Source organism: Babylonia areolata, chromosome 25 (genome assembly GCF_041734735.1).
Source record: "Babylonia areolata isolate BAREFJ2019XMU chromosome 25, ASM4173473v1, whole genome shotgun sequence".
In the NCBI taxonomy this organism is placed as follows: Eukaryota; Metazoa; Mollusca; class Gastropoda; order Neogastropoda; family Buccinidae; genus Babylonia; species Babylonia areolata.
Genome location: NC_134900.1, coordinates 26,502,479 through 26,529,784, shown reverse-complemented (window position 1 = coordinate 26,529,784; position 27,306 = coordinate 26,502,479). Strand labels below are relative to the sequence as shown.

General features: G+C 45.2%; 1 protein-coding gene across 1 annotated transcript in view; it reads right to left on the bottom strand.

The window, feature by feature from the left end:
* The window catches only part of LOC143299802 (protein Wnt-7b-like), a 107,189-nt gene that overhangs the window by 35,078 nt on the left and 44,805 nt on the right, over positions 1 to 27,306 (bottom strand). The window contains exon 2 of the mRNA XM_076613248.1: positions 24,282 to 24,511. Within this exon, the coding sequence (XP_076469363.1) occupies positions 24,282 to 24,511 (230 nt within the window). The remainder of the gene's footprint in view (positions 1 to 24,281; positions 24,512 to 27,306) is intronic.

Genomic DNA, 27,306 nt, shown 5'->3' with positions numbered 1-27,306 from the left:
GTCCTGTGTCCACCACGCACTTGGCCCACTGAAAAAGAACCCATGGCAACGAGAGTGTGTGTCCTCTGGCAAAATCATGTTAAAAAAAAAAAAAAAAAAAAAAAAAAATCCACTCAGATAGGTACACAAATATATATATATATATATATGTATATATATATATAAGCATGCACTCAAGGCCTGACATGCGCGTTGATCATGTTGCTGTCAGCAGTCTGCCAAGCAGATGTGTTGTAGCGTATAAGGATTTGTCCGAACGCAGTGACGCCTCCTTGAGAAACTGAAACTGAAAGCGTACTTCTCCGTGCTTTTTCATCCAAGTTTAGATACCCCTTATCCCCTTAACAACGGAGTATGGCTGCCTACATGGCGGGGCAAATAAAAAACAAACAAACGGTCATACACGTAAAATGTTACATGTCTATTTGAGTGTGTATGCGTGTGCGTCTGAAATCTGATTAAATGACACAGGAAACGAATGATGAGCGCCCAGTGGCAGCCGTCAGTCGGCTCTACCCAGGTAGGCAGCCTGTGGTGCAAATGTCCCCGTGTATGTAAAGCGCTTAGAGCTTGGTCTCTGACCGAGGATAGGCGCTATAGAAGTATCCACATCAATCAATCAATCAATAACCGAACAACCCCCCCCCCCTCCACTCCTTACCCCCTTTTGTCAACTCTGTGGCACCAAACCGCAAAATGACATGGAGGAAATTAGGATCGGCCAATGTTGTGGTAAATGATGTAACGATGTAACCGGATACAGCGGGTTTTTGTTTTTTGGGGGGAGGGTGGGGGTGCTGGTGGGGGGGATGGGGGTGGAGGGGGGGGGGCAACGCAACAAGGCTGGTGGAGTCCAGTTGTGCTTGTCAGGTTTTGGGCACAAGAGTTATGACAGAATATTGCAGCAATGATGATAATGATGACATAACACACACACACACACACACACACACACACACACAGACATACACAAACACACACAGAGACACACACACACACACACACACAGACATACACACACACACACACACACACACACACACACACACCACACAAGCATGCTAAGTCAGTCACTCATATGAATGTGTGTGTGTGTGTGTGTGTGTGTGTGTGTGCGCGTGCGTACATGCGAAATGCAGAAGGGTCAGATGGCAATCTGAAGAGTTCAGTCAGCTCAGTTTAATATAAAAAAAAATGTTATAAAAAAAAAACAACTCCCCAAAAACACACACATATAAAAACACAATGACAACCTTTCTTATTTCCCCCGAGCTCAGAACATTTTTGCACGTGATGAAGTGCCGTGCAGATTGTCGACACTTCACATCCTCCATCGACAAGAAGATAACCGGACTCCCAACGTTATCTAAACCCCACCCCTTTCACACTCCCTAACCCCACCCGCAGCAAGGTTGGTGGAGTCCAGTTGTGCTTGTCAAGTTTCGGGCACAAGAGTTATGACAGAATATTGCAGTAATGATGATAATGATGACATATCACACACACACACACACACACACAGACATACACAAACACACACACAGACACACACACATACACACACACAAACACAGACACAGGCACAGACAGACAGGCACACACACACACACCTCACAAGCATGCTAAGTCAGTCACTCATATGAATGAGAGAGAGAGAGAGAGAGAGAGAGAGAGAGAGAGTGTGTGTGTGTCGGTGCGTGTGTGCGTGCGTGCATGCGAAATGCAGAAGGGTCAGATGGCAATCAGAAGAGTTGAGTCAGCTCAGTTTAATAATAATAATAACACACACACACACACACACACACACACACACACACACACACACAAACAACAACAACAACAAAACAAAAAACACATCACATTGACAACCTTTCTTATTTCCCCCGAGCTCAGAACTTTTTTGCACGTGATGAAGTGCCGTGCAGATTGTCCACACTTCACATCCTCCATCAACAAGAAGATAACCGGACTCCCAACGTTATCTAAACCCCACCCCTTTCACACTCCCTAACCCCACCCGCAGCAAGGTTGGTGGAGTCCAGTTGTGCTTGTCCGGTTTCGGGCACAAGAGTTATGACAGAATATTGCAGTAATGATGATAATGATGACATATCACACACACACACACACACACATATACAGACACACACACAGAGACATACACAAACACACACACACACACACACACACACACACACAACAACAACAAAAAAAAAACAACCCCAAACCCATCACATTGACAACCTTTCTTATTTCACCCGAGCTCAAAACGTTTTTGCACGTGATGAAGTGCCGTACAGATTGTCCACACTTCACATCCTCCATTAACAAGAAGATAACAGGACTCCCCAACGTTATCTAAACCCCACCCCTTTCACACTCCCGAACCCCACTCCCCGCCCCCTCTTTCTCTCTCGTATCGCACAGCCAATCGCAAGAGAGCCTTATGAAAAGCAAAAAAAAAAAAAGGTCACAATCAGTAGAAAAGCGACCGAGTAAATGACGTTTAATGTCTTGTCTATCAATGACATGCATCGCTGAAGCGCTCAAGCGAATAAATACTGGATTGAAGTCGAGTGAACACAACACGATGGAACTGTCTTGTTGAAGCAATCATGCATGAAACATTATTTCACACACACACACACACACACACACACACACACACACACAGAGGTGCACGCACACACAGAAGTTCACGTAGGCACAGACGCCCATGTATTATTATGCCCATACACACACGCAGACTGAGAATTTTTACGAAAGGTTTGAAACGCAATAGATGAAATGAAACTATTTAAGAATAAAATTCAAATAGTTTCATTTCATCTATTCCGTTTCAAACCTTTCGTAAAAATTCTCAGAAACTATTTAAGAATAAAATTCAAATACATACATGTAATAAGATAAAATATCATAATTTTATTCACAACCTTACAAGACGAGGTCTGCATAAGCATGATAGGTCAGTTGTACATTGCATTTTTTTTTTTTTATAACCTTTTACTGAAGTGATGGCGTCCGCCTAGGAAGCGAGAGAATCTGAGCGCGCTGGTTCGAATCAAGGCTCAGCCGCCGATATTTTCTCCCCCTCCACTAGACCTTGAGTGGTGGTCTGGACGCTAGTCATTCGGATGAGATGAAGCATTCTGTTCATGGTTTTTGTTACTGTTGTGTGATATTGTTTAACATGATACTTTTGATACCGGAAAACATGTGTATGATAATCAGTCGTGAACAGCGAGATCATCCAAACCATATCCAGTCATTCAAGTTTCGCAAATCCGACAGTCGTGTCAGAAGTTTTTTTTAGTTTCTATTTCTTTTTTTTATCCCCCCCCCCCTTTTTTTTTAGACAGTAAAGCGAGAAACGCATCCGACGATCATCAAATCAATGCCTCGTGCACTGGCAGCTGGATACAGTGAGTTCACTGAACTGCGGAGACGAGAAATCTGTCTGTTCCCACATGGACAATAGAGATGCGTTGAATAAGAAACATTTCACAGTAGCTGCATGAACAGAATGGCTGAGAGAGAGAAAAGGGAACTGGAGAGAGATGACATGAACCATCCGGTGTTTGACATTGGAGACAAGCGGAAACAGAGAGAGAGAGAGAGAGAGAGAGAGAGAGAGAGAGAGGGAGAGAGAGAGAGAGAGAGAGAGAGAGAGAGAGAGAGAGAGAGAATGAATGAATGAATGAATCTTTGAATGAATGAATCTTTATTTTCCAACGGTGAAGACATTAGCACTTTGGCCGACTTACACATTCGCCGTTGTTCTAAGAGACACACAAACATATACACACATAAATGTTGTTATACTTAATACTTAACACGTGTATAATGTGCAAGTATAACACAGCGAGAGACCGAGAGAGAGAAAGAGATAAAGATAGAGAGAGACAGACAGACAGACAGAGAGGGGCAGACAGAGGTGAGAGAGAAAGAGTTAGAGAGAGGGGGATAGAGGGAGAGAGAGGAGGGAAGGGAGAGAGAGGAGGGTGGGGAGAGAGAGAGAAAGAGAGAGAGAGAGAAGCGGAAAGAGGGAGCGAGAGAGAGAGACAGACAGACAGAGGCAGAGAGAGACAAAAAACAAAACAAACAAAAAAACAAACAAACAGTGACACAAAGAGAGAGAAAGACAGATAGAGAGAGAGAGATGAGAGAGAGAGAGGGAGAGAGTGGGGGAGAGACAGAAACTGAAAGAGGAGAGAGAGGGAGGGAGGGAGAGAGAGAGGGGGGAGGAAGAGGGAGAGAGAATGTAACAGTCACAACCAGAAAGTTAAAATATCACACACACACACAACCACACACACAAACACACACACACACACGCACGCGCGCGCTCGCACACACACACACACACAAACACACACACACAGTGGGTGGGGGTGGTGGTGGGGGGTTGGGTGGGGGGGACAGAATTAATAATAATATAAGGGACAAGGAGAGAAACGAGGACAGCGCCGGGATCACACACACACACACACACACACACAATCTCCCATCGTAAAACACCCTCCCAAATCAGATCAAGAGAGACACCACACCGTTCGCAGCATATTCATGCAGGGAGCTTTCACAGACGTATCAAACAAATGACGACAAGCTGGGAACCCTGAATGAAAAAAAAGGGGGGGAATCAGTCGGGATTTAATCCCCAATGAACGTCCAATGACAACGAGAACACAACTGGGTGCAATGAACAGTCAATGGCGAGATAAACAACCTTACATAAAATGCTGTGAAGTGTGCAGTTTGCGGGTGTGCAGTTCAGGAACCCTGCCCCCCGACCCCCTCTACGCACACACACACACACACACACACACACACACACACACACACACACACACACACACACACACACACACCCTCCCGACCCCCCTCATCCAAAAGGAAATTCCGCGGAAACTCTATGCACATGTAAAAATCACGTCAGCGAAAGGCATGGCAACAAGTTGAATAACACCTGTCGCAGAATACAAACGCATTCATTTGTTGTCTCTCAAACGAGACGACGACAATTTTAGCAGACCTGAAGCATGTGTCATTTGGTCACGTGTTATGTGATGTGTACACGTGCTGTTGGCATTCCTTTGCCCCAACACTCGGCTTATATCACAGATTGACATAAGTTTACATTTGGGCCAACAGCAAAGTGAGAGCTGTACTATCAATGGTTTCTCCAATCAATGGGAAATCATTTACAGCTTGGTCTTTTGTGATGGACTATGATTCTCAAACTAGGAGGCAAAATTGCACTGGCTCTTAGTGCTGCAGCCTTGTGGGCTGGTTGGCCTTTGGGAACCATCCCAACGCCGACTGTCCTAAAACCCTCTTGGCCGAGAGAGTGGGGATGTAACTTGGGCAAGACACTCTCCACTATAATCAAATTCTAGCCCAAATAGTCGGAACAGCAGTTGCCTACTCTGCTGTTCTGATGGTCATAGTCGGACACGACTGACTATCATATATATATATATATATATATATATATATATATATATATATATGTGTGTGTGTGTGTGTGTGTGTGTGTGTGTGTGTAAATAAACGAATGAATGGAGAATGGATGAATGAAGGAAAGAAAGAATGAATGAAATAAACGAATCATCCGGTGTTTGACATGGTTGGACACGAGAGCGCTGTACTCTGGCAAAATCCTGTAGGAGAAAAATTCACAGGTACACAGATATCTGAGCATGCACTCAAGGCTCAACTGAGCGCGTTGGCTAATACTGCTGGTCAGGCATCTGCCTAGCAGATGTGGTGCAGCGTATGTGGATTTGTCCGAACGCACTGACGCCTCCCCGAGAGACTGAAACTGAAACTGAAACTGAAACTTTCAAGAACTGACACGAAGGATGTATTGAAAATTGTGCCACAAGCGAGGATTGTCATCCTGTTCAGACTGGAAACCAGAAAAATATATCCACAGAGAGAGAGAGAGAGAGAGAGAGAGAGAGAGAGAGAGAGAGACAGACAGACAGACAGACAGACAGACAGACAGACACAGAGACAGACAGACAGATAGATTTAGAGTGACAAAGATCAGTCACAGCAAAAAACGTTTAAACCACACACACACACACACACACACACACACACACACACGTTTATATCGCAGATTGACATAAATTTACATTTGGGCCAACAGCACACACACAACACAACACAACACACACACACACAACACACACACATCGCACCCTCCCTCCCTCCCCCCCCTCCCTCCCCATGCCCCCTTTCCCTTCACAGGGCCAAGCGCACAACGACATTCACAGTGGAGAAATTCAACGCATTACCCGAGCACGGAGCGTCACAAAACCCACACTAACATCCCATATCCCATCTGAAAAGACGACACTACGAGCAACACCCAACAATGAAAACGGGATTTAATCCTCGAAGGAGGTCTGACGCCTGTTGACACCAATGGGGGGGCCCCACAAAACCTGTAAAATGGCTGGCCAAAAAATCTCATGACTTCATACAAGTGTGGTGCTCTGAACGGCGTTTCTTCTGCACTTGTGTGGATCCGACCGCGGAGTATGGCTGCCTACATGGCGGGGGGTAAAATAAACGAAACGGTCGTACACGTGAAATATTACATGTTTGTCCGAGTGTGTAAGAGTGTGTACGTGCCTGAAATCTAACCGAATGATGCAGGAAACGAATGATGAGCGCCCAAATGGCAGTCGTCAGTCGGCTCTATACCCAGGTAGGCAGACTGTTGTGCAAAATGATCCCCCCAACTTTGTAAGGGAAAGCGCTCAGAGTTTGGTCTCGGACCGAGGACAGGCGCTACGTCAGTATCCATAATCATTCATTCATTCATTCAGTCATTTGGGGTTTGTGGCGCGCGCACGAACTGTTTCTGCACACACACACACACACACACACACACACACACACACACACACACACACACACACACAAGCAAACCAAACCAAACCAAACCAAAACAAAAATGTTTTGAGCGAAGACATCCAATCTGTCACAGACGCAACACATTCAAACATCAAGCTTTACAAAAAAAACCACCCAAACAAACAAACAAAAAATACTGATAGTCACACCGCACCTCCAACCAGAAAAGACGACAGTAGGAGAAAATGTCAAAGATGAAAAGGGACTTAATCCCTTCTTGATGCCCGATGCACCGTGAGAGCAAACCAAGGGCAATGAAACGTGATATCATGAAAGGTAACTCCACATGGAGAGCTCTGAACAGCAGGTGTGTGTGTGTGTGTGTGTGTGTGTGTGTGTGTGTGTGTGTGCGTGCAAAGCGGAGAGTATGATTATTATGTTCACACGCCGACCACTGTAGGAATGTATATGTTTGTGTGTGTGTGTGTGTGTGTGTGTGTGTGTGTGTGTGTGTGTGTGTGTGTGTGTGTGTAAACATTGCGAACTACATACAGCTTCCGAGTTTCGCTTCGATCTTTTTCTTCTTCTTCTACTTCTTCGTTCGCCGTGGGCTGCAACTCCCACGTTCACTCGTATGTACACGAGTGGGCTTTTACGTGTATGACCGTTTCTTACCTCGCCAGGTAGGAAGCCATACTCTGTTATCGGGGGGTTCGCTTCGGTATGAAATACTTCTTGGTTAAGATACGTGTCAAGTTTAAAATTAAGATACGTACGTTGCACGATGTTCTGTGTGCCAGACACACGGGGCACCGGGGGTGGGGCGGGTGTGTGTGTGTGTGTGGGGGGGGAGAGATCAATGGGGTGTGTGTGTGTGTGTGTGTAGGGGGGGGGTTAATGCATACTTCTCACTTTCATGAAGCTCTCTCCCGGTCTCTCTCCTTTCACACCCCACTTCCCCACGGGCCCCACCCCCACCCCCACCCCTCAAACCAACCCCCCCCCCCCCCCGAAAAAAAAAGGAAAAAAAAAAGAAAAAAAAAAGAATAAGTAAATACAGAAAACGATTTACTTCGTTGTTTTCAGTTGTTGATGTTTTGTTGTCTTTTTTTTTTTTTCCAAAATGTACTTGTGTATGTAATACTACCCTGTAATGTTTCTGGTGTGAACATTAAAACAACAACAACAACACAAAAACCAACACCATAAAACGATAAACAAACAAGCAAATAAATGAATAAGCAAACTGCCCGGCTCCGTTGTTTTAGAATTTTCCGTTTTGCTGTAATATCTTAAGCTACAAGCACTGGGAAGGCTTCAACTCTGGAACCCGCAAGACGTCACGTCACTTGCCCCTGCGCCAAAGTGTCAGTCTGACCGGTTACGGTGAAGAGAAATGTAGGCATGCGTGACAGTTCAGTAACAAACAGATAGACCGGCGAACAGATATAAAGATATATAACGAACGCAAAACATATAATTTCCCATTCATTTTTCGTTCGCAAGGGGACGCAGTCACGGACATTAAATAAGATCTATACTATTCATTAGTTCGTGGGACGCAAATAGAATTCATACTATTTACAAGTTCGTTGGACGCAAATAGAATTCATACTATTTTTACGTTCGTGGGATTCAAAAAGAATTTATGCTGTTTATAAGTTCGTGGAACGCAAATAGAATTTATCATATCTATAAGTTCGTGGGACGCAAATAGAATTTATACTATTTATAAGTTCGTGGGACGCAAATAGAATTTATACTATTTATAAGCTCGTGGGACGCAAATAGAATTTATACTATGTATAAGTTCGTGGGACGCAAATAGAATTTATACCATTTATAAGTTCGTGGGACGCAAATAGAATTGATACTACTTACAAGTTTGTGGGCCGCAAATAGGATTTATACCACTTATTATAAGTTCGAGGGACGCAAATAGGATTTATACCACTTGTTATAAGTTCGAGGGACGCAAATAGGATTTAGACCATTCAATATAAGTTCGTGGGACGCAACAAGCTGAGCGTACGGACTGCGTTCCAACCAGTTACTGACGTCCCAAGTTCGCCGTCTCAGTCCGTGCAACGTGTTTCCATCTCCTTCTCTATCACGTCTCGCCGCAGGCTTGCTGTCTGTCTGTCTGTCTGTCTGTCTTTCGACTCTCTCGACCTCGTTACTTTCCAAAACCCTCTGCCTCCTCGCACCCTGTGCATGGATGATGACGCCAGACGGGGTGTAGTCGGGTGTGGGGGGTAGGTGGTAGGGGGTAGGGGGGGGGGGCGGGGGGGGGGGGGGGAGGCAGAATTGATAATAATACAAGGGACAATGAGAGAAACGAGGACAGCGCCGGGATCACACACACACACACACACACACACACACACACACACACACACAAAACACACATATCACACACACAACACAGACACGCGAAATGAAAACCACAAACGCGCGCGCAATCGCGAAAAGCGCGGATTTGACACGCTCCTTACACGCGCTTTTTAAAAATCTTTTTTGTTAGTTTTCTACTTTTTTTTTCTTTTTTTTTTGGGTGTGTGTGTGTGTGTGGGGGGGGGGGGGGGGTAGGGGGAGGGGGGGAGGTTGGAGGGGATTCTTCTTCTTCTTCTTCTTTCTTTCTTTCTTCTCCATGTTATCGTACCTCAAAGTCAACACAGGGCACGTCTCTGTGGCCCTCGCAGTCTGCCAGGCTCCGTGGTCTATTATTTCACACCTAGGGCCTAAACCCGGCAGGGGAGCCGACAAGCAGATGACCCGTGTTTGGATGGGAAGCCGGGGGTGCACGGTTTTTGAATAAGGAATAGACAGAACCACCACCCCCCCCCACGCCCCCCCCCCCCCAAAAAAAAAAGCGAGAGGGGTGAGAGGAAGAGGGGTGGGAGGTGGGGGATGGAGATGGGGTGGTAGGGGTGGGGTGGGGGTGTTTCGTTGTTCTTTGTGTCTGTGGGGGTGTGGAGGTGGGTGGGTGGAGGGGTGTGTGTGTGTGTGTGTGTGTGTGTGTGTGTGTGTGTTGTGTTGTGTGTGTTGTGTGTGTGTGTGTGTGTGTGTGTGTGTGTGTGTGTGTGTGTGTGTGTGTGTGTTGTGTTGTGTTGTGTTGTGTTGTGTGGTGTGTGTGTGTGTGTGTGTGTGTGTGTGTGTGTGTGTGTGTGTGTGTGTTGTGTGTGTCCAAGTTCAGTCCAAACACGTGCTTTTGATGTTTGGATTCTGCTTCACTTTCCTTCTCAACCTCCCTCCTCTCTCTCTCTCTCTCTCTGTCTTCCCCGTTCTCTCTGTCTCTTACCCACCATCCCTGCTGTTGTATTTCAAAGGGGAATGACTGAAACAGATGTCTGTAATTATGTCGTTTATCCACAGTAGCATGCACGGCAGTATTGTATTGTATTGTACTGTACTGAATCAAATAGATGTTTGTAATTGTTAACTGTATTATTTATGCAAGCAGTATTGTATCGTATCGTATTGCGACTTGAAACACCATTTTCTACTGTTTTTTTCCCCCCTGGCACTCAAGGGGTTAAACCTCGTCGCTTCCTATTCTTGGAAACCTTCACACTCAGGAAAACTATAAAACTTAAATGATAACGAAAAAGAAAGAAGAAAAAAAGTGAACGCAAATGAAATTACACTTCCACTTTCCTTGAGAGCTCCCGTGATACAGTCACATATTACCATCCACTCTGTCTCTCTACCCCTCCCCCTAACCTCTTGTCTGTGTGTGTGTGTGTGTGTGTGTGTGTGTGTGTGTGTGTGTGCGCGTGCGTGCGTGTGTGTGTGTGTGTGTGTGCACGCAAGTCTTCTGCTTGCATCATAAATTGCTTTTCTCAGTCTCTTATTTTTTAATGTATCGATTTCTTCAATGACTAGGAAGAGAGCGAACTAAATCCCAACAAAGCACCTGAGTACATTTTAACATATCTCTCTCTCTCTCTCTCTCTCTCTCTCTCTCTCTCTCTCTCTCTCCTCTCTGCGTATCATCTGCAGCCATTATAATAACTTGTGTCTTTCAAATATTCATTTAAAAAAAACAACGTTCTTAACAAATAAGAGGAAATCGATTAAGTCCCTTAGAAGTCTCCTGAGTGCATTTTAATCTCTCTCTCTCCCCCCCCCTCTCTCTCTGTGTGTGTGTGTGTCCAAATCATTGGCGTCCATTATAATAACTTGTGTCTTTCAATCATCCTTTAAAAATCAACGTTCTTAACAAATAAGAGGAAATCGATTAAGTCCCTTGGAAGTCATTTGAGTGCATTTTAATCTCTCTCTCTCCCTCTCACCAAACCATCGGCGTCCATTATAATATCTTATGTCTTTCAATCATCCTTTTAAAAACAACGTTCTTAACAAATAAGAGGAAATCGATTACGTCCCTTGGAAGTCATTTGATTGCATTGTAATCTCTCTCTCACCCCCCCTCTCTCTCTCCCTCTAAATCATATGCGTCTATTATAATAACCTGTGTCCTTCAATCATCCTTTAAAATCACAACGTTAACAAATAATAGGAAATCGATTAAGTCCCTCAGAAGTCACCCGAGTGCATTTTAATCTCTCTCTCTCTCTCTCTCTCTCTCTCTCTCTCTCTCTGTGTGTGTGTGTGAGAGAGTGTGTGTGTGTGTATCAGTGAATCAAAAAAAAAAAAAAAAAGAAAAAAAGCTGAACGACGAAGGCAGGGCAGCAGGGAAAAGGGGCTAGGGTGGGGGGGGGGGGGAGGGAAGGGTGCTGGGTGGAGGGTGGAGGGAGGTAAGGGGGGCGAGGAGGAGGAGGAGGAGGAGGCCAGAGAGAGAGAGAGAGAGAGAGAGAGAGAGAGAGAGAGAGAGAGAGAGAGAGAGAGAGAGAGAGAGAGTAGCTTACCCTGATGTCTCAACACAAGGAAAAAAAAAACACAACAAAAAACCAAACACGAAACGTGCTACCAGGGGTTCAAATACCGGTGCGAACACGAACACGCACAACAAACACTGAGTACCACCACAAGCCAGTCTTCCCCTCCCTCCCCCCACGCACTCCCACCCCTCCACACACACACACACACACACACACATCCCCACCCCACCCACCCCCTTTTTTTAATCCACTGGGCTGTGGGGAGGGGGGAGGGGGGGGGGGCTGTTGTCTACGTTAGCGAATGTAGGGGACGTGGGGGTGGGATGGGTGGGTGGGGATGGGGAGACGAGGGGGGGGGAAGTGGGAGGTGGGGGAGGGGTGGGGGGAAGGGTGGAGCTTAAGCGACAGACATAACGTCTGGCGGATTCATCATGAATTCCGGTAACGGGTAGTTCTCAGCATCCTTTTGATCTTGAAAAACAGGGGGTGGGGGTGGGGTCGGGTGGGGGGTTGTGGGGGGGGGGGGGGAGGGGCGGGTAGTACCTGGATCTCCCGTTGTACCCTGCACCCCAAAAGGAGTCAGGTTTCAAGGGAGGGGGTGGGGTTTGGGGGTAGGGGTGTGTGGGGTGAGGGGGTGGTTGGGGTGGGGGAGGGGTATCAAAGAGAATTCGTAACCCCCCTCCATCCACTCCTCCCCCCCCTTCCTAATTTACCTACCCCCCTCCCCCCCCCCTACACTGTTACTTGCTTACATACGCAAGACCGATTTAGAGTATTTTAAAACTGGAGTTAAAAATCAGCGGCGAGGCGGGTGGGGGTGAGGGTGAACAGGAGGTGGGAGGCAAAACACAGAAAAAGAGTGAGAGAGCAAGAGGGAATATCATACACACACACACACACACACACACACACATACACACACACACACACACACACACACACATACAGAGAGAGAGAGAGAGAGAGAGAGAGAGAGAGAGAGAGACAAAGATAAGAGTACGAATGTTTTACCAAAAGTAACATAACAAAGCTTCTCCAATCGTTTAAAAAAAACAACAAAAAAACAACACCCCCCCCCCCCCTCCAAAAAACCCAACAAACCCCCAACACACACACACACACACACACACACACACACACAAAACCAACAACAACAAAACCCCGGAAAAGTTAATAAACTATCGGTGAAATAACGAATCATTTGGTGTGAATACCAAAACCCTGACACGAGCAATGAAAGAATGCAATCAGAGGAACAAATGATTGTACAACGGCAGCAGCAACATCATCCAGACTATAACAGCAACAGAGAATTTACGTGCCAGATTACGCGCGAGTGACTAAAGTGTCAACTGAAGCAAACAAACAAATAAAAAAAACCAAACCATGAGAAAACAAACAGAAAACAGACCAGGAGGAAAAATACGTGAAAAGATAAAAAACAAAACAAAAAAAACACACGAAAAAACACACAACATCCCCCCCCCAACACCCCCCCAAAAACAAAACAAAAGAAAAAAACACACAAAAAAACCACGAAAAAACACACAACATCCCCCCCCCAACACCCCCTCCCCCCCCCTCCCAAAAACAACAACAAAAAAACACACACAAACAAATGATAATGTATTATATGCAGACAGGTAAGTCAAACTGAAGGGGATAAGTCTGCAATATTTAATAATAATAATAATAATAATAATATGCAGGCTTATATAGCGCCGTACCACCATCTCAAATGGGGCTCACCGCGCTTTGCAATAAGATATACAAATTTAAGACTAAGTGACATAAAAAAATACGTAAAAAAAAAAGAATAAAAATGAAATAAAATATAATAGAATGAAATAAATATATAGACATAGACTCACATCACATTTTTCCTACAATACATATTTCAGATAGGTAGATACAAACACACATACATACAAATATATACATACACATACACACACATGAATATAAGTTTATTACACACACACACACACACACACACATATATATATATATATATATACAAACACACACACACACACACACACACACACACACACACATATATATATATATATATATATATATATATATATACATATTTCTCAAGGTTACTCTGTCTGTCTCTGTGTCTCTCCCTCCTCTCTTTCTTCGTGTATGTGTCTGTGTGTCCGCTCTACTGAAACTGCAAAAAAGAAATTAAAAAAAAAAAAAGAAAAAAAAAAAGTTACCTTCCCCTTTGCCCCCCCCCCACCCCATCCTCTACCCCTCCCCCACCTTCCCTTCCAGTTGGCGATCAGAACATGACGTGTATAAAAAAAACAAAACAACGTCATTCATCAACACGAACAGCTCTCCACCCAATGAGACACGAAGCCACAATAAGGAAATGTCATCCATCTGATGGGCCCATCGCCTCGCCCGGCCAGATCGGTAGTCTACGTGCGTATGTCATCATACAGTCTTGCTGGAATGTTATGGTAGTTATGGTTTTTGGTGTAGATGGTATTTTTGTATATTTTTCTTTTCCATTCCCCCCCTCCCCCCCCACACTCCTTGTGTGTGTGTGTGTGTGTGATTGTACGAAAATCGGTCGTCCACGAACAGTCTTGCTGGGCATCACAATAGCTGTGTTTTTCATGTAAATGCTGTTTCTGTGTTTCTTTTCTTCAAATTCCAGTGGGTTTTTTTTGTTGTTTTTAATTTGTTTTTTATCGTATATACTTATGAATTCATTCATTGCTGTCTCAATGACGTCATCCTTACGTATAACTTAAGAATGCCGTCCGAATGAAAGTGCGAAGGCATAAGAAGGTGTTGAATATATTCAGATTATTCACATCCCCAGGTCAAATGTGATAATCATCATCTACCCTCTTCATTTGTGTGTATGTATGTATGTATGTATGTATGTGTGTGTGTGTGTGTGTGTGTGTGTGTGTGTGTGTGTGTGTGTGTGTGTGTGTGTGTGTGTGTGTGTGTGAGAGAGAGAGGGAGAGAGAGAGAGAGAGAGAGAGAGAGAGGGAGAGAGAGAGAAGGGTGGAGAGAGAGTGAAGGTGGAGAGAGAGGGTGTCGGAGAGAGAGAGAGAGAAAGAGAGAGAGGGGGAGACACAGAGAGAGAGAGACAGACAGATACAAGAGTGAGAGAGAGCACACATTTCAGTCCTCAGATCGATGTGAGAGCAAGGTTCAGGCAATCTGAGTCATGAGGATTCCAGAAGTGGGCGTGTCGCATGCCGTCACTTCCTTTAAACCACACGTACACGCCCACACCTATATCGAACACATGCAAACACACGTACAAACATGCACACGCACACACAGACGAATTCAAACGTCTAATATCACTTCAAGTGGAAAGACGTTAAACTGAAGAAAAATTCAAACGTACACACCCATATGTACCTTTAAAGACTATATATCTTACACACACACACACTCACAGACACACACACACACACACACACACACACACACACGTGTGTTTTCCCCAACGCCTCCTTCCGTAACCTTTCAAGATCGATATCTACATATTGCGAGGCATAATTACTTCCATAATTCACTGACAACAAGGCCGTTCGATTCTCCTTACATGTCGCCAAAATCAACTTCAGAACTATACGTCAATTATTTTCTCAAGAAAATGATTCCGTCAAAAGGTGTGATTGACATAAATGAATGATTAAACAGATAAGTATAAAAAGATGGACATGTTAAACAGCGTACGCCAACCAGCTTGAGAGAGAGAAAGGCAAATTAGAGCTAACTGAATTCACAAAATTATAGGACACCACACCCCCTCCAGTGAATATTATTCTTTGTATACATGTGTGTCAAAATATAGATTCATGACATCCTTTTTTTCCCCCAAGGCTTGACTAAGCGCGTAGGGTTACGCTGATGGTCAGGTATCTGCTTAGCAGATGTGGTGTAGCGTATAATTATGGATTCGTCCGAACGCTGTGATGCCTCCTTGAGCTACCGAACACAACCCAACCGAGCCGCACAGAACTGATTCGCGCAAACATGCAGACTCTTGAAAAAGAGTAAGCGTGGCTATGGGGGAAAAAAACCCAGTTTCCACAATACAAAATGAGAAGCGATGGATAAAATACAATTGTACGAACACAAATCACAAAAAAAGGGATTTAAAAAAAAATTATTTACACAATTCAACCGCGAAACAAACATTTTCTATTTCCATCCTTCCAATTCCCATAGAATGGAATGGAATATAACAAAATAGAATAGAACAGAATAGAATAGAATAATTATGTCATCATTACCAAGTGTGCCGGGGTCACACGGAATATTTGTGGTGAAAAACAAAGAGATAGTACATACATAAAAAGTACAAATATTAATTTTGAATTAATTATATAATTATAATATAATAATATATATATAATAATACAATAATTTTATATAATTGATTTAGAAAGCAAAATACAAACAGGATAGGAATCACATATGCATACCCATATCACACACACACACACACACACACACACACACACACACACACACACACACACACACACACACACACACAAGGGTTTCCTGTACACACACGCGAACACACTCAGACACAAACGCACGTCACCCCCCCTCTCGCGAGGGTGGGAGGTACGTACCCCGACGTATACCGACCTACCGCACCCCTAACCATGAACAGTCAGTCACAAGGATCATTCGCTGCCTTCCCACACGAACTAATGGTGACCTCACGCTGAACCCAGCTGTCTTTTCCTTGGGTGGTGCTGGTCATGGCTACAAGCCTATCATGACACTGAGAGCCTGAAGAACTATGCTGTTAGCCACCCCGCCAGCCCCCACACCCCCACTTCTCCAAGTTTTCTGTTTCCAACAGGAGAGATTGTTATCTTGTTTTGGGTTTTTGGTTTTGTTTTGTCTTGTTTTGTTTTGTTTTGTTTGTTGTTTGAGAGGAAGGTGATCATTCGGGTCGCTTTGTGTGTGTGTGTGTGTGTGTGTGTGTGTGTGTGTGTGTGTGTGTGTGTGTGTGCGGAAGTTTAGAAATGTGTGTGTGGTTGTGTGTGTGTGTGTGTGTGTGTGTGTGTGTGTGTGTGTGTGTGTGTGTGTGTGTGTGCGCGCGGAAGTTTAGAAATGTGTGTGTGTGTGTGTGTGTGTGTGTGTGTGTGTGTGTGTTCGCGAGCCTGCATGAACAAATGGATGGATGTCAACTGTAAACTTCATTAATCTATCTATTCGTGTGTGTGTGTGTGTGTGTGTGTGTGTGTGTGTGTGTGTGTGTGTGTGTGTGTGTGTGTGTGTGTGTGTTCGCGAGCCTGCATGAACAAATGGATGGATGTCAACTGTAAACTTCATTAATCTATCTATGCGTGTGTGTGTGTGTGTGTGTGTGTGTGTGTGTGTGTGTGTGTGTGTGTGTGTGTGTGTGTGTGTGTGTTCGCGAGCCTGCATGAACAAATGGATGGATGTCAACTGTAAACTTCATTAATCTATCTATTCTATCCATGAAAAGGTCGGAATAAAAAATTAAAAAAAAGAGTCACAAGGCCAGACAAAGACAAGACTGTTTCATCAGTGTTATTCACATAGTTCCGTTTCTTCTTCTTCCCCTACTTCTCTGCATTAGTCTCCTTGTATCTCTATCTCCATGCCTCTCTCTCTCTCTGTTTCTGACCCTCTTTTCCAGCTATCGTCTCCTTGTATCCCTATCTCCATGCCTCTCTCTCTCTCTGTTTCTGACCCTCTTTTCCAGCTATCGTCTCCTTGTATCTCTATCTCCATGCCTCTCTCTCTCTCTGTTTCTGACCCTCTCTTCCAGCTATAGTCTCCTTGTATCCCTATCTCTATGCCTCTCTCTCTCTCTGTTTCTGACCCTCTTTTCCAGCTATCGTCTCCTTGTATCTCTATCTCTATGCCTCTCTCTCTCTCTGTTTCTGACCCTCTTTTCCAGCTATCGTCTCCTTGTATCTCTATCTCCATGCCTCTCTCTCTCTCTGTTTCTGACCCTCTTTTCCAGCTATCGTCTCCTTGTATCTCTATCTCTATGCCTCTCTCTCTGTTTCTGACCCTCTTTTCCAGCTATAGTCTCCTTGTATCTCTATCTCCATGCCTCTCTCTCTGTTTCTGACCCTCTTTTCCAGCTATCGTCTCCTTGTATCCCTATCTCTATGCCTCTCTCTCTGTTTCTGACCCTCTTTTCCAGCTATCGTCTCCTTGTATCTCTATCTCTATGCCTCTCTCTCTGTTTCTGACCCTCTTTTCCAGCTATAGTCTCCTTGTATCTCTATCTCCATGCCTCTCTCTCTCTGTTTCTGACCCTCTCTTCCAGCTATAGTCTCCTTGTATCTCTATCTCCATGCCTCTCTCTCTCTGTTTCTGACCCTCTTTTCCAGCTATAGTCTCCTTGTATCTCTATCTCTATGCCTCTCTATCTCTCTGTTTCTGACCCTCTTTTCCAGCTATCGTCTCCTTGTATCCCTATCTCTATGCTTCTCTCTATCTGTTTCTGACCCTCTCTTCCAGCTATAGTCTCCTTGTATCTCTATCTCCATGCCTCTCTCTCTCTCTGTTTCTGACCCTCTTTTCCAGCTATCGTCTCCTTGTATCCCTATCTCTATGCTTCTCTCTATCTGTTTCTGACCCTCTCTTCCAGCTATAGTCTCCTTGTATCTCTATCTCCATGCCTCTCTCTCTCTGTTTCTGACCCTCTTTTCCAGCTATCGTCTCCATGTATCTCTATCTCCATGCCTCTCTCTCTCTGTTTCTGACCCTCTCTTCCAGCTATAGTCTCCTTGTATCCCTATCTCTATGCCTCTCTCTCTCTGTTTCTGACCCTCTCTTCCAGCTATAGTCTCCTTGTATCTCTATCTCTATGCCTCTCTCTCTGTTTCTGACCCTCTTTTCCAGCTATCGTCTCCTTGTATCTCTATCTCTATGCCTCTCTCTCTCTGTTTCTGACCCTCTTTTCCAGCTATAGTCTCCTTGTATCTCTATCTCTATGCCTCTCTCTCTCTGTTTCTGACCCTCTCTTCCAGCTATCGTCTCCTTGTATCCCTATCTCTATGCCTCTCTCTCTGTTTCTGACCCTCTTTTCCAGCGGTCAAAAACTCTGCTGGGCAGCCAGCTAGCTGAGAGACTTCTCGTATCCTGCCTGGTGAACGGGCGTGTCTTGACCCAAGTTGTGAGGGAGGGAGCTTCTGCATTGCAAGAGATGCACACCTGTGTGTAGATAGAGATTCAAACAAAAACGATCGTATGTCTTTGTGGCTGTGATAAGTAACAGGGTTAACAGATAAGAAACATTGTTGTCACGTTTTACTTACAGAAAGAATGTAGGTATGGTTTATCCAGTATTTGTTTAAAATGAAAAGAAGAAGAAGAAGAAGAAGAAGAAGAAGAAGAAGAAAGTTTTCAAAACAGTTCAGGTTGCATTACACTCACTGTGTTAAATATCTTTCGTTAGCGTGCATGCGAGCGTTAACCAGACAATATCTTTGTTTTCCTGCGACGAGGGCGTGTGTGTGTGTGTGTGTGTGTGTGTGTGTGTGTGTGTGTGTGTGTGTGTGTGTGTGTGTGTGTGTGTGTGTGTGTGTGTGTGTGACAGGGGTAATGAAAGGACAAAGGCTTGAAGAGAGATTGTTGGGGAGGTGGGGGGAGGGGGGTGGGGGTAGAGAGTGAGAAAATGTGGACAGAGAAAAAAAGATCAAAGAACTTGATTAAGGGTGGGAGTGGATGTGTGGGGGTGGATCAAAGAACAGACAACTTCAGGTGGTCGACAGAGAGAGAGAGAGAGAGAGAGATCAAAAACCGGCAGTGTTGACTCTCTCTCTCCGAAATCCCCAGGAACCCTGTATACACACACATACGACAACCGGCAGCAGACGGTCTAACTGCATTGCTTTTATAAAACGGGGGGGGGGGGGGGGGTGCCTTGGCACTGAAGGAAGCAAGCCCCAGCACTCCACGCACGGCACAGACGACACGAGAACAATTATAATCCAGTGATATGTTGACGCACTTGTCTCCCTCGCTTTGCACAACACCCGTGTGTGAACAGCGCCGACGGCGATGCGTAGTACGTGTTGTCGGAAACGCGAGAAGAGAAGAGAAGAGGAGAGAGAAGAGAATAGAAGAGAAGAGAAAATCGGGTTTCTAGAAATAAAGCTTAGCGTAGGTTTTTCAACCTGATGGAGGTCCTGTGAAGCCTGTTTGAAGGTAAGCACGCCTTGTTGTCGCTGTCCCCATGTGTTCTTTGGTGTTCAGATTCAGACTGGGGGGGGGGGGAGGGTCATGGCGGGAGTTCTAGGTTCATGGTATGTGTTTTCAAACAGTCTCCTTCCTTGCGTTAGGTCACGCTGCTGGTCAGACATCTGCTTAGCAGATGTGGTATATAGCGTGTATGGAATTGCCCTAACGCTGTGACGCCTCCTTGGAGAAAAAAAACAAACTGAAGTGAACTGAACTGGAGTCTCGTAACATGACAACGTGGATGTGTGTGCACGTGCTTGTCGTCAGTGTATAATGCTTGTACATCCGTTTGTGTGTTAAGTGTTCTTGTGTGTGTGTGTCTTGTCATGACACTGACGTGTGGTGGCAATGTGGGCAGAGAGAAGGGGAGCAGATGTGGAGGCATGGGGGGTGGGGGGGGGGGGGGTTACCAAATGACTGGACTGGCAGCAACCCCAATGGACAGGTACCTCAAACCCAAAAGGTAGTGGATGGTTCCCTGTGGACTGCCGGCAATGGGACTGCGACAGACGAACCCGGGTGTGGTTGTGTATGGGCGGGGACTCGGAATGAGCGGCGTGGGAGTAATGCCACTGAAACGGTGCAGGTGATGGGTAGCAAAAACAAAACAAACAAAAAAACAAACCAACCCGAAAACAAACAAACAAATATACAAAAAGCCCAAAGGGTAATGTTGACAGTTGAACAGTTGAAGAGGTTCCTCACAGAAAACTGGATGGCCAGACTGGAAGCTAACTGCGGCGTTGCTAGAAGACTGTCCCACTCCATGACTCGGGTCAATACATATTCCAGGAATATGTATGCCAACGTGTCCTCTCGCTTTCTGCCTAACACCCCACCTGCGAATGGCACAGTACCAAGACCAACGACAATGCTGACGGGAGAAGTGAGAAACCTGACAGTGAGAACTGAGAAATGTCAGAGGGAGAAGTGAGAAACGTCAGAGTGAGAACTGAGAAATGTCAGAGGGAGACGTGAGAAACGTCAGAGGGAGACGTGAGAAACGTCAGAGGGAGACGTGAGAAACGTCAGAGGGAGACGTGAGAAATGTCAGGGGGAGACGTGAGAAACGTCTCAGAACTTCATTCTAGGTGTTCAAGCAAACAGCATTTTCTGTCAAACGTGGAAGGCTTTGGGGATAACATACCTATTGTAGCTGTTCCGTGGGTGTGTGTCTTCTTTGGTGTTCAGTGAGAGAGACTGGCAGGTGCAGTGTTTCGAACAGAGTTCATTGCAGTCTTTATCAATCTCGACACGCGAGCCAAGGATTTCATCTACGCGGACCGGTTCACGCGCACGTTTGTGTACAACAACCAGTGATAGATGTAGTGGCACTTGCATTGTTCTGTCACAGTGGCATCTTTATAGTGTCCTTTTTATTAACTGTAATATTGGATTTAAAAATAATACAGTGTGTGCACGCAGGTCTCTCTGTCTGTCTGTGGTCCTAATTATGAGGGGAGTGCCAGAGAGAGGCGGGAGGGGGAGGGGGGGTAGGGGGGGGGTTGCTTGCAGTAACTGGCATAGGAGGGAGAAAAAAAAAAGCAATGTAAAAGTCTGAAGCAGGAGGGAGAAAAATGCAACCGAAGAATTGTCACAAGAGTCGTTGTCAGAAACAAACTGAAGCCCAAAAGACAATGACGCTGTAGTGAATTATCCACGAGGGAAAAAAAAAAAAAGAAAAAAAAAAAAAAAAAAAGAGGTGGGGCCTTCAGACTGGATTTAAAAGACTGCATAGAAGAAGAGTGATGGGAGAGGCTGAGGAAGTTGTATCAGACAATGATAAACGCTCTATATGCCCCTTAAAACAAACAGCAGACAGGTCTGACCGCATGCAAACCGAGGCGCTGGAAAGAAAGAAAGAAAACAAACAAACAAACAAACAAAAAAACCAGCAAGATCCACACGCACAGACGACTCAGAACAACGATTCTCCAGTGATATGTTTACCCACTTGTCTCTTCTTCGCTTCGCTTTGCAACGGAACACCCCAGTCTGTGAACAGGCCCTTCGATGCCTGAACGTGTCGTCGAAACGAGAGGAGGGGAACGGTTTCCGCGCGCCGTTGTGGTGTAGGTTTTCAACCGATGGGAAACCCTGTGAAGCCTTTGAGGACAAGACACCTTGTTTGCGCTGTTCGCTCGGTGTGTGTGTGTGTGTGTGTGTGTGTGTGTGTGTGTGTGTGTGTGTGTGTGTGTGTGTGAATATGTGTGTGTGTGTGTGTGTGTGTGTGTGTGTGTGTGTGTGTGTGTGTGTGTGTGTGTGTGTGTGTGTGTGTTCTTTGGTTTCCAGTGTTGGACTGCCGGGTTCAGCAGTTCATTTTGATGCTTTATTCAATGATTCTCCTTTCAAGACTAAGAGGGGCTACTTTATAAATGAGCGGTTAGCCACTGTACATCTATTTGTATGTGTCTACACAAAACGTGCGGGCACGCACGCACGCACGCACACACACACACACACACACACACACACACACACACACTTCTGCTGACCACTTATGTTGTACACCTATTCTCACCTTCGTTGCTTAATTAAGGGGCCCCACACGTAAAGTGCAAAGATCAATTATCTGTCAGCTACGAGAATTTTTCTTAAGTATAATAATTTCGCAATTTACGTTTCCTTGGCATTCAATAACCACCAGTCATTGACAGCTTCCGGAAGTCACTAGAGTGCGAACGTTCTCCTGCAGAGGCTGAGTTAGTAGTGTCTTCTCTGAGAACACCACTAACTGGTAGTGTCTTCTCTGAGAACACCACTAACTGGTAGTGTCTTCTCTAAGAACACCACTAACTGGTAGTGTCTTCTCTGAGAACACCACTAACTGGTTGTGTCTTCTCTGAGAACACCACTAACTGGTAGTGTCTTCCACTAACTGGTGGTGTCTTCCACTAACTGGTGGTGTCTTCCACTAACAGGTGGTGTCTTATCTGAGAACACCACTAACTGGTGGTGTCTTATCTGAGAACACCGCTAACTGATTGTGTCTTCTCTGAGAACACCACTAACTGGTAGTGTCTTCTCTAAGAACACCACTAACTGGTAGTGTCTTCTATGAGAACACCACTAACTGGTAGTGTCTTCTCTGAGAACACCACTAACTGGTAGTGTCTTCTCTGAGAACACCACTAACTGGTAGTGTCTTCTCTGAGAACACCACTAACTGGTGGTGTCTTCCACTAACTGGTGGTGTCTTCTCTGAGAACACCGCTAACTGGTAGTGTCTTCCACTAACTGATGGTGTCTTCCACTAACTGGTGGTGTCTTCCACTAACAGGTGGTGTCTTCCACTAACTGGTGGTTTCTTCTCTGAGAACACCACTAACTGGTTGTGTCTTCCTAGTGCTCTATAACAGGTGGTGTCTTCCACAACTGGTGGTGTCTTCTCTGAGAACACCTAACCTTCCACTAACGAGTGGTGCCCATAACAGTGTTCTCCACTAACTGGTGGTGTCTTCCACTAACAGGTGGTGTCTTCCACTAACTGGTGGTTTCTTCTCTGAGAACACCACTAACTGGTTGTGTCTTCCTGTCAAGCACAATGTGGGAGGGATCTGTGGATGTGGGTGTGTGTGTGTGTGTGGCGGAAGGGGCAGGGTCTTGGGGGTGTCACCGGAAGTGGACAGGGGGTTGACCACTGCCGATGGTGAGACATCTCACGACCCTCATTTAGCAAACAAGTCATGTATCAGCATCAGTATCAGTATCAGTATCAGTAGCTCAAGGAGGCGTCACTGCGTTCGGACAAATCCATATACGCTACACCACATCTGCCAAGCAGATGCCTGACCAGCAGCGTAACCCAACGCGCTTAGTCAGGCCTTGAGAAAAAAAAGATGATAATAATGGTGATGATGATGATGATGATAATAATAATAATAATAAAAATAAGAAGAAGAAGAACAATAGTGATAATAATAATAGTAATAAATAAAAATAAGATAAAAAGACAATAATGATGATAAAATACAAATACACATAAACGTACACAAGCCACAAACACCATAACCACCAGCAAAACAAAACAAACAAAACAAAACAAGAAAAAACAAACAACCAAACCCACAACCACCACAAAAACAATTAAACAAACAAAAACACCACCACCACCACCATCAACACCCCCACCACGAAAACCAAACAAAAACACCACCACCACCAGCACCACCACTACAACCACCACCACCACCACCACCACAAAAACAAACAAAACGAACAAAAACACCAACACCAACACCACCACCACCAACCCAAACACAAACAACACACCCCACCCCCACCCCCCACAGACACACCCCTAAAAATAAAAAAAAAAAAAAATAAAAAACTCACCAGCCATCCGCTCGTAGCCGAACATGGAGCCCCTGGGGTCCGGGTTGGAGCAGTTCCAGCGCATGTGGCGGACGAGGTACTGACACTCGGCCAGCCCCAGGCGGGCCCCTTCCCCCACGGCCACCAGGGCGTCCGGCCGGCTCCGGCACAGGGCTCTCTGCCGGGGCGCCAGTCCCGGGATCTTGTTGCAGATGATGTTGGCCCCAAGAGCCACCACTGACGACAGGGCCCTGGTGGGTGGGTGGGGTGTTGGTAGGGGTGGGGTGGGTGGGCGTGGGAGGGGAGAGAAAAAAGATAATACAGTTAATTATGACTGAGAGTGGAGACGAAAGAGAATATCCATGATTGTGTCGGGTTATAGGAGACTAAATAGAACACCACTAATTATAACGGGGAGTGGAGATAAAATAGAACACCATTAATTATGACGGGGAGTGGAGACAAAATAGAACACCATTAATTATGACGGGGCGTGGAGACATAATAGAACACCATTAATTATGACGGGGAGAGAGACAAAATAGAACACCATTAATTATGACGGGGAGTGGAGATAAAATAGAACACCATTAATTATGACGGGGAGAGAGATAAAATAGAACACCATTAATTATGACGGGGAGAGAGATAAAGTAGAACACCATTAATTTTGACGGGGCGTGGAGATAATAGAGAACACCATTAATTATGACGGGGAGTGGAGACAAAATAGAACACCATTAATTATGACGGGGAGTGAAGACAAAATAGAACACAATTAATTATGACGGGGAGTGGAGACAAAATAGAACACCATTAATTATGACGGGAAGTGAAGACAAAATGGAACACAATTAATTATGACGGGGAGTGGAGACAAGAGAGAATGTCCATATTTATGACGGGAATGAGATACAAAAGAAGAACACCACTAATTAAGCATTTGCATAAAACCAATCAGACGACAGAGCTCTGGATGTGTGTGTTGAGGGGAAGGGGGTGGGGGTAACAAAAAGAATCTACCATTACTTATGATGGTTAGTTAAGCATGTGGATGTACGATTGAGACCGATAGAGCTCTGTATATGTGCGTTGGGAGGGGGGAAGTTTGAAGGGCGGGTGGGGGTGGGGTTGGGGCTGGGTGACAAGGGGAGGAGAGACAAAACAGAACACCAGTGATAAGAAACTGCAGGGAGAGCTGGACAGTACAAGCAAGGTCTTCAGAGAATTAATTACGACGTTAACTCTCTCCATACGAACGGCGAAAGAGACGACGTTAACAGCGTTTCACCCCAATTACCATCATCAAAATATTGCAAGCAGAAAGCTCTTATACTGAAGACGTGAATGTTGACAAAGAATACCACAATTCTGACGAAGGAAGCTAAAGGTTGGGTCATTCAGACACCCACTGGACATCCGAGGGGTCTGTGTAGAGGAGAAGAGAGGACTGGCCGTACTGAGTGAGTTAAACATATTTATGGGTAGATGATTGAGACGGCAGAGCTGTGTGTGTTCAAGCTCATTTAATGTCTATCCGCACTGAGCGATATTAGACATATCTGTGAACGTAATGAAAAAGGGTGCGTAGAGAGAGAGAGAGAGAGAGAGAGAGAGAGAGAGAGAGAGAGAGAGAGTGTGTGTGTTGGGAAGAAGGGGAGGACAAAAGAGAATATCATTAATTATGACGGGGAGGGAAAACAAAATGAATACCATTCATTGCGACTTTAATTCAGCAAGTCAATGGATATATGATTGAGACGACAGAACCCTGTACGAATGTGTTGAGGGGGAGGGGGTGGCGATAAAAGAGAATGCCATTAAATTATGACGTTGACTGGATATACGGATTTAAAATTTTTTTTTAATTTTTTTTTTTTTTTATTTTATTTTATTTTTTTTTGGTGCCCCATCATCTGCACCGTTTCAGTGCCATTACTCCCACGCCGCTCATTTAAATTCCCCCATACACGGCCACACCCGGGTTCGTCCCGTCACAGTTCCAGCGTCGGCAGTCCCGCAGGGAACCATCGATGTTAGGTCGTCAGGAGGCCACACACCAGAGGAGACCCTGCACTGCTGCTGAGTCACTTCGGATACGTAAGCGCTGGGGGGCGGGGGAAGAATTGGGGGGTAGGTGGGGGTGCGGGGGTTGCGGTGTTGCAGTAGGAGACAAAAGGGGGGGGGGGGGCGAGATTGCCATTAATTACGACGTTAAGCATAATTATTATGGACAGATTACTGATACTGCAAAGTTGTTTTGTATGTGTGTGCTGGGGGGGTGGGGGGTGGGAGGATATCATTGATTATGACGGGGAAGGGGAGACAAAAGGAAATATCATTCACTATGACGTTATTCAAGTATACGGATTTAAGATTGAGACGACACAGTTCTGTATGTGTGTTGGTGGGGAATTCGCGGTGGTGGGGGTGGTGGGGGGGGAGGGGGAAGTTACTATAACCTATGATTAAACGTTAAACATGTGGATACTTGATTGAGACGACAGAGCTCTCTGTATGTCTGTGCTGGCAGGGTGGCGGCGGAGTGGGAGTGGTGGTTGAGAGACAAAAGAGAATATACCATTAATCATGACGTTAATTAAGCACGTGGATATATATATATAAATTGAGACGACAAAGCTCTGAATGCGTGTATTGTTGGGACGGGGAGGGGTGGAGGACAAAAGAGAATATACCATTAACCATGACGTTTATTAAGCATGTGGATATACAAATTAACGCGACAGAGCCCTCAATGTGTGTATGTGTTGGTAGGTAAAGTGGCGGGACGTGGGCGGGGTGGGGTTGGGGGGATGGGGGGAGATATTTTTTTTTCTCCAGTTTTTGATTTATGCATGCGTTTGAATGACTGGTGCGAAAGCGCTTTGATTTGTCTCTGCACAAGATTCACCGCTAAAAAAATATAATAATAATGATTATCAATTATGACGTTAATTAAGTATATGGATATGTGACTGAAACGACAGAGCTCTCTATGTGTGTGCCGGTGGGGCGATGGGGGGTGGGAGGGGGATGGGGACAAAAG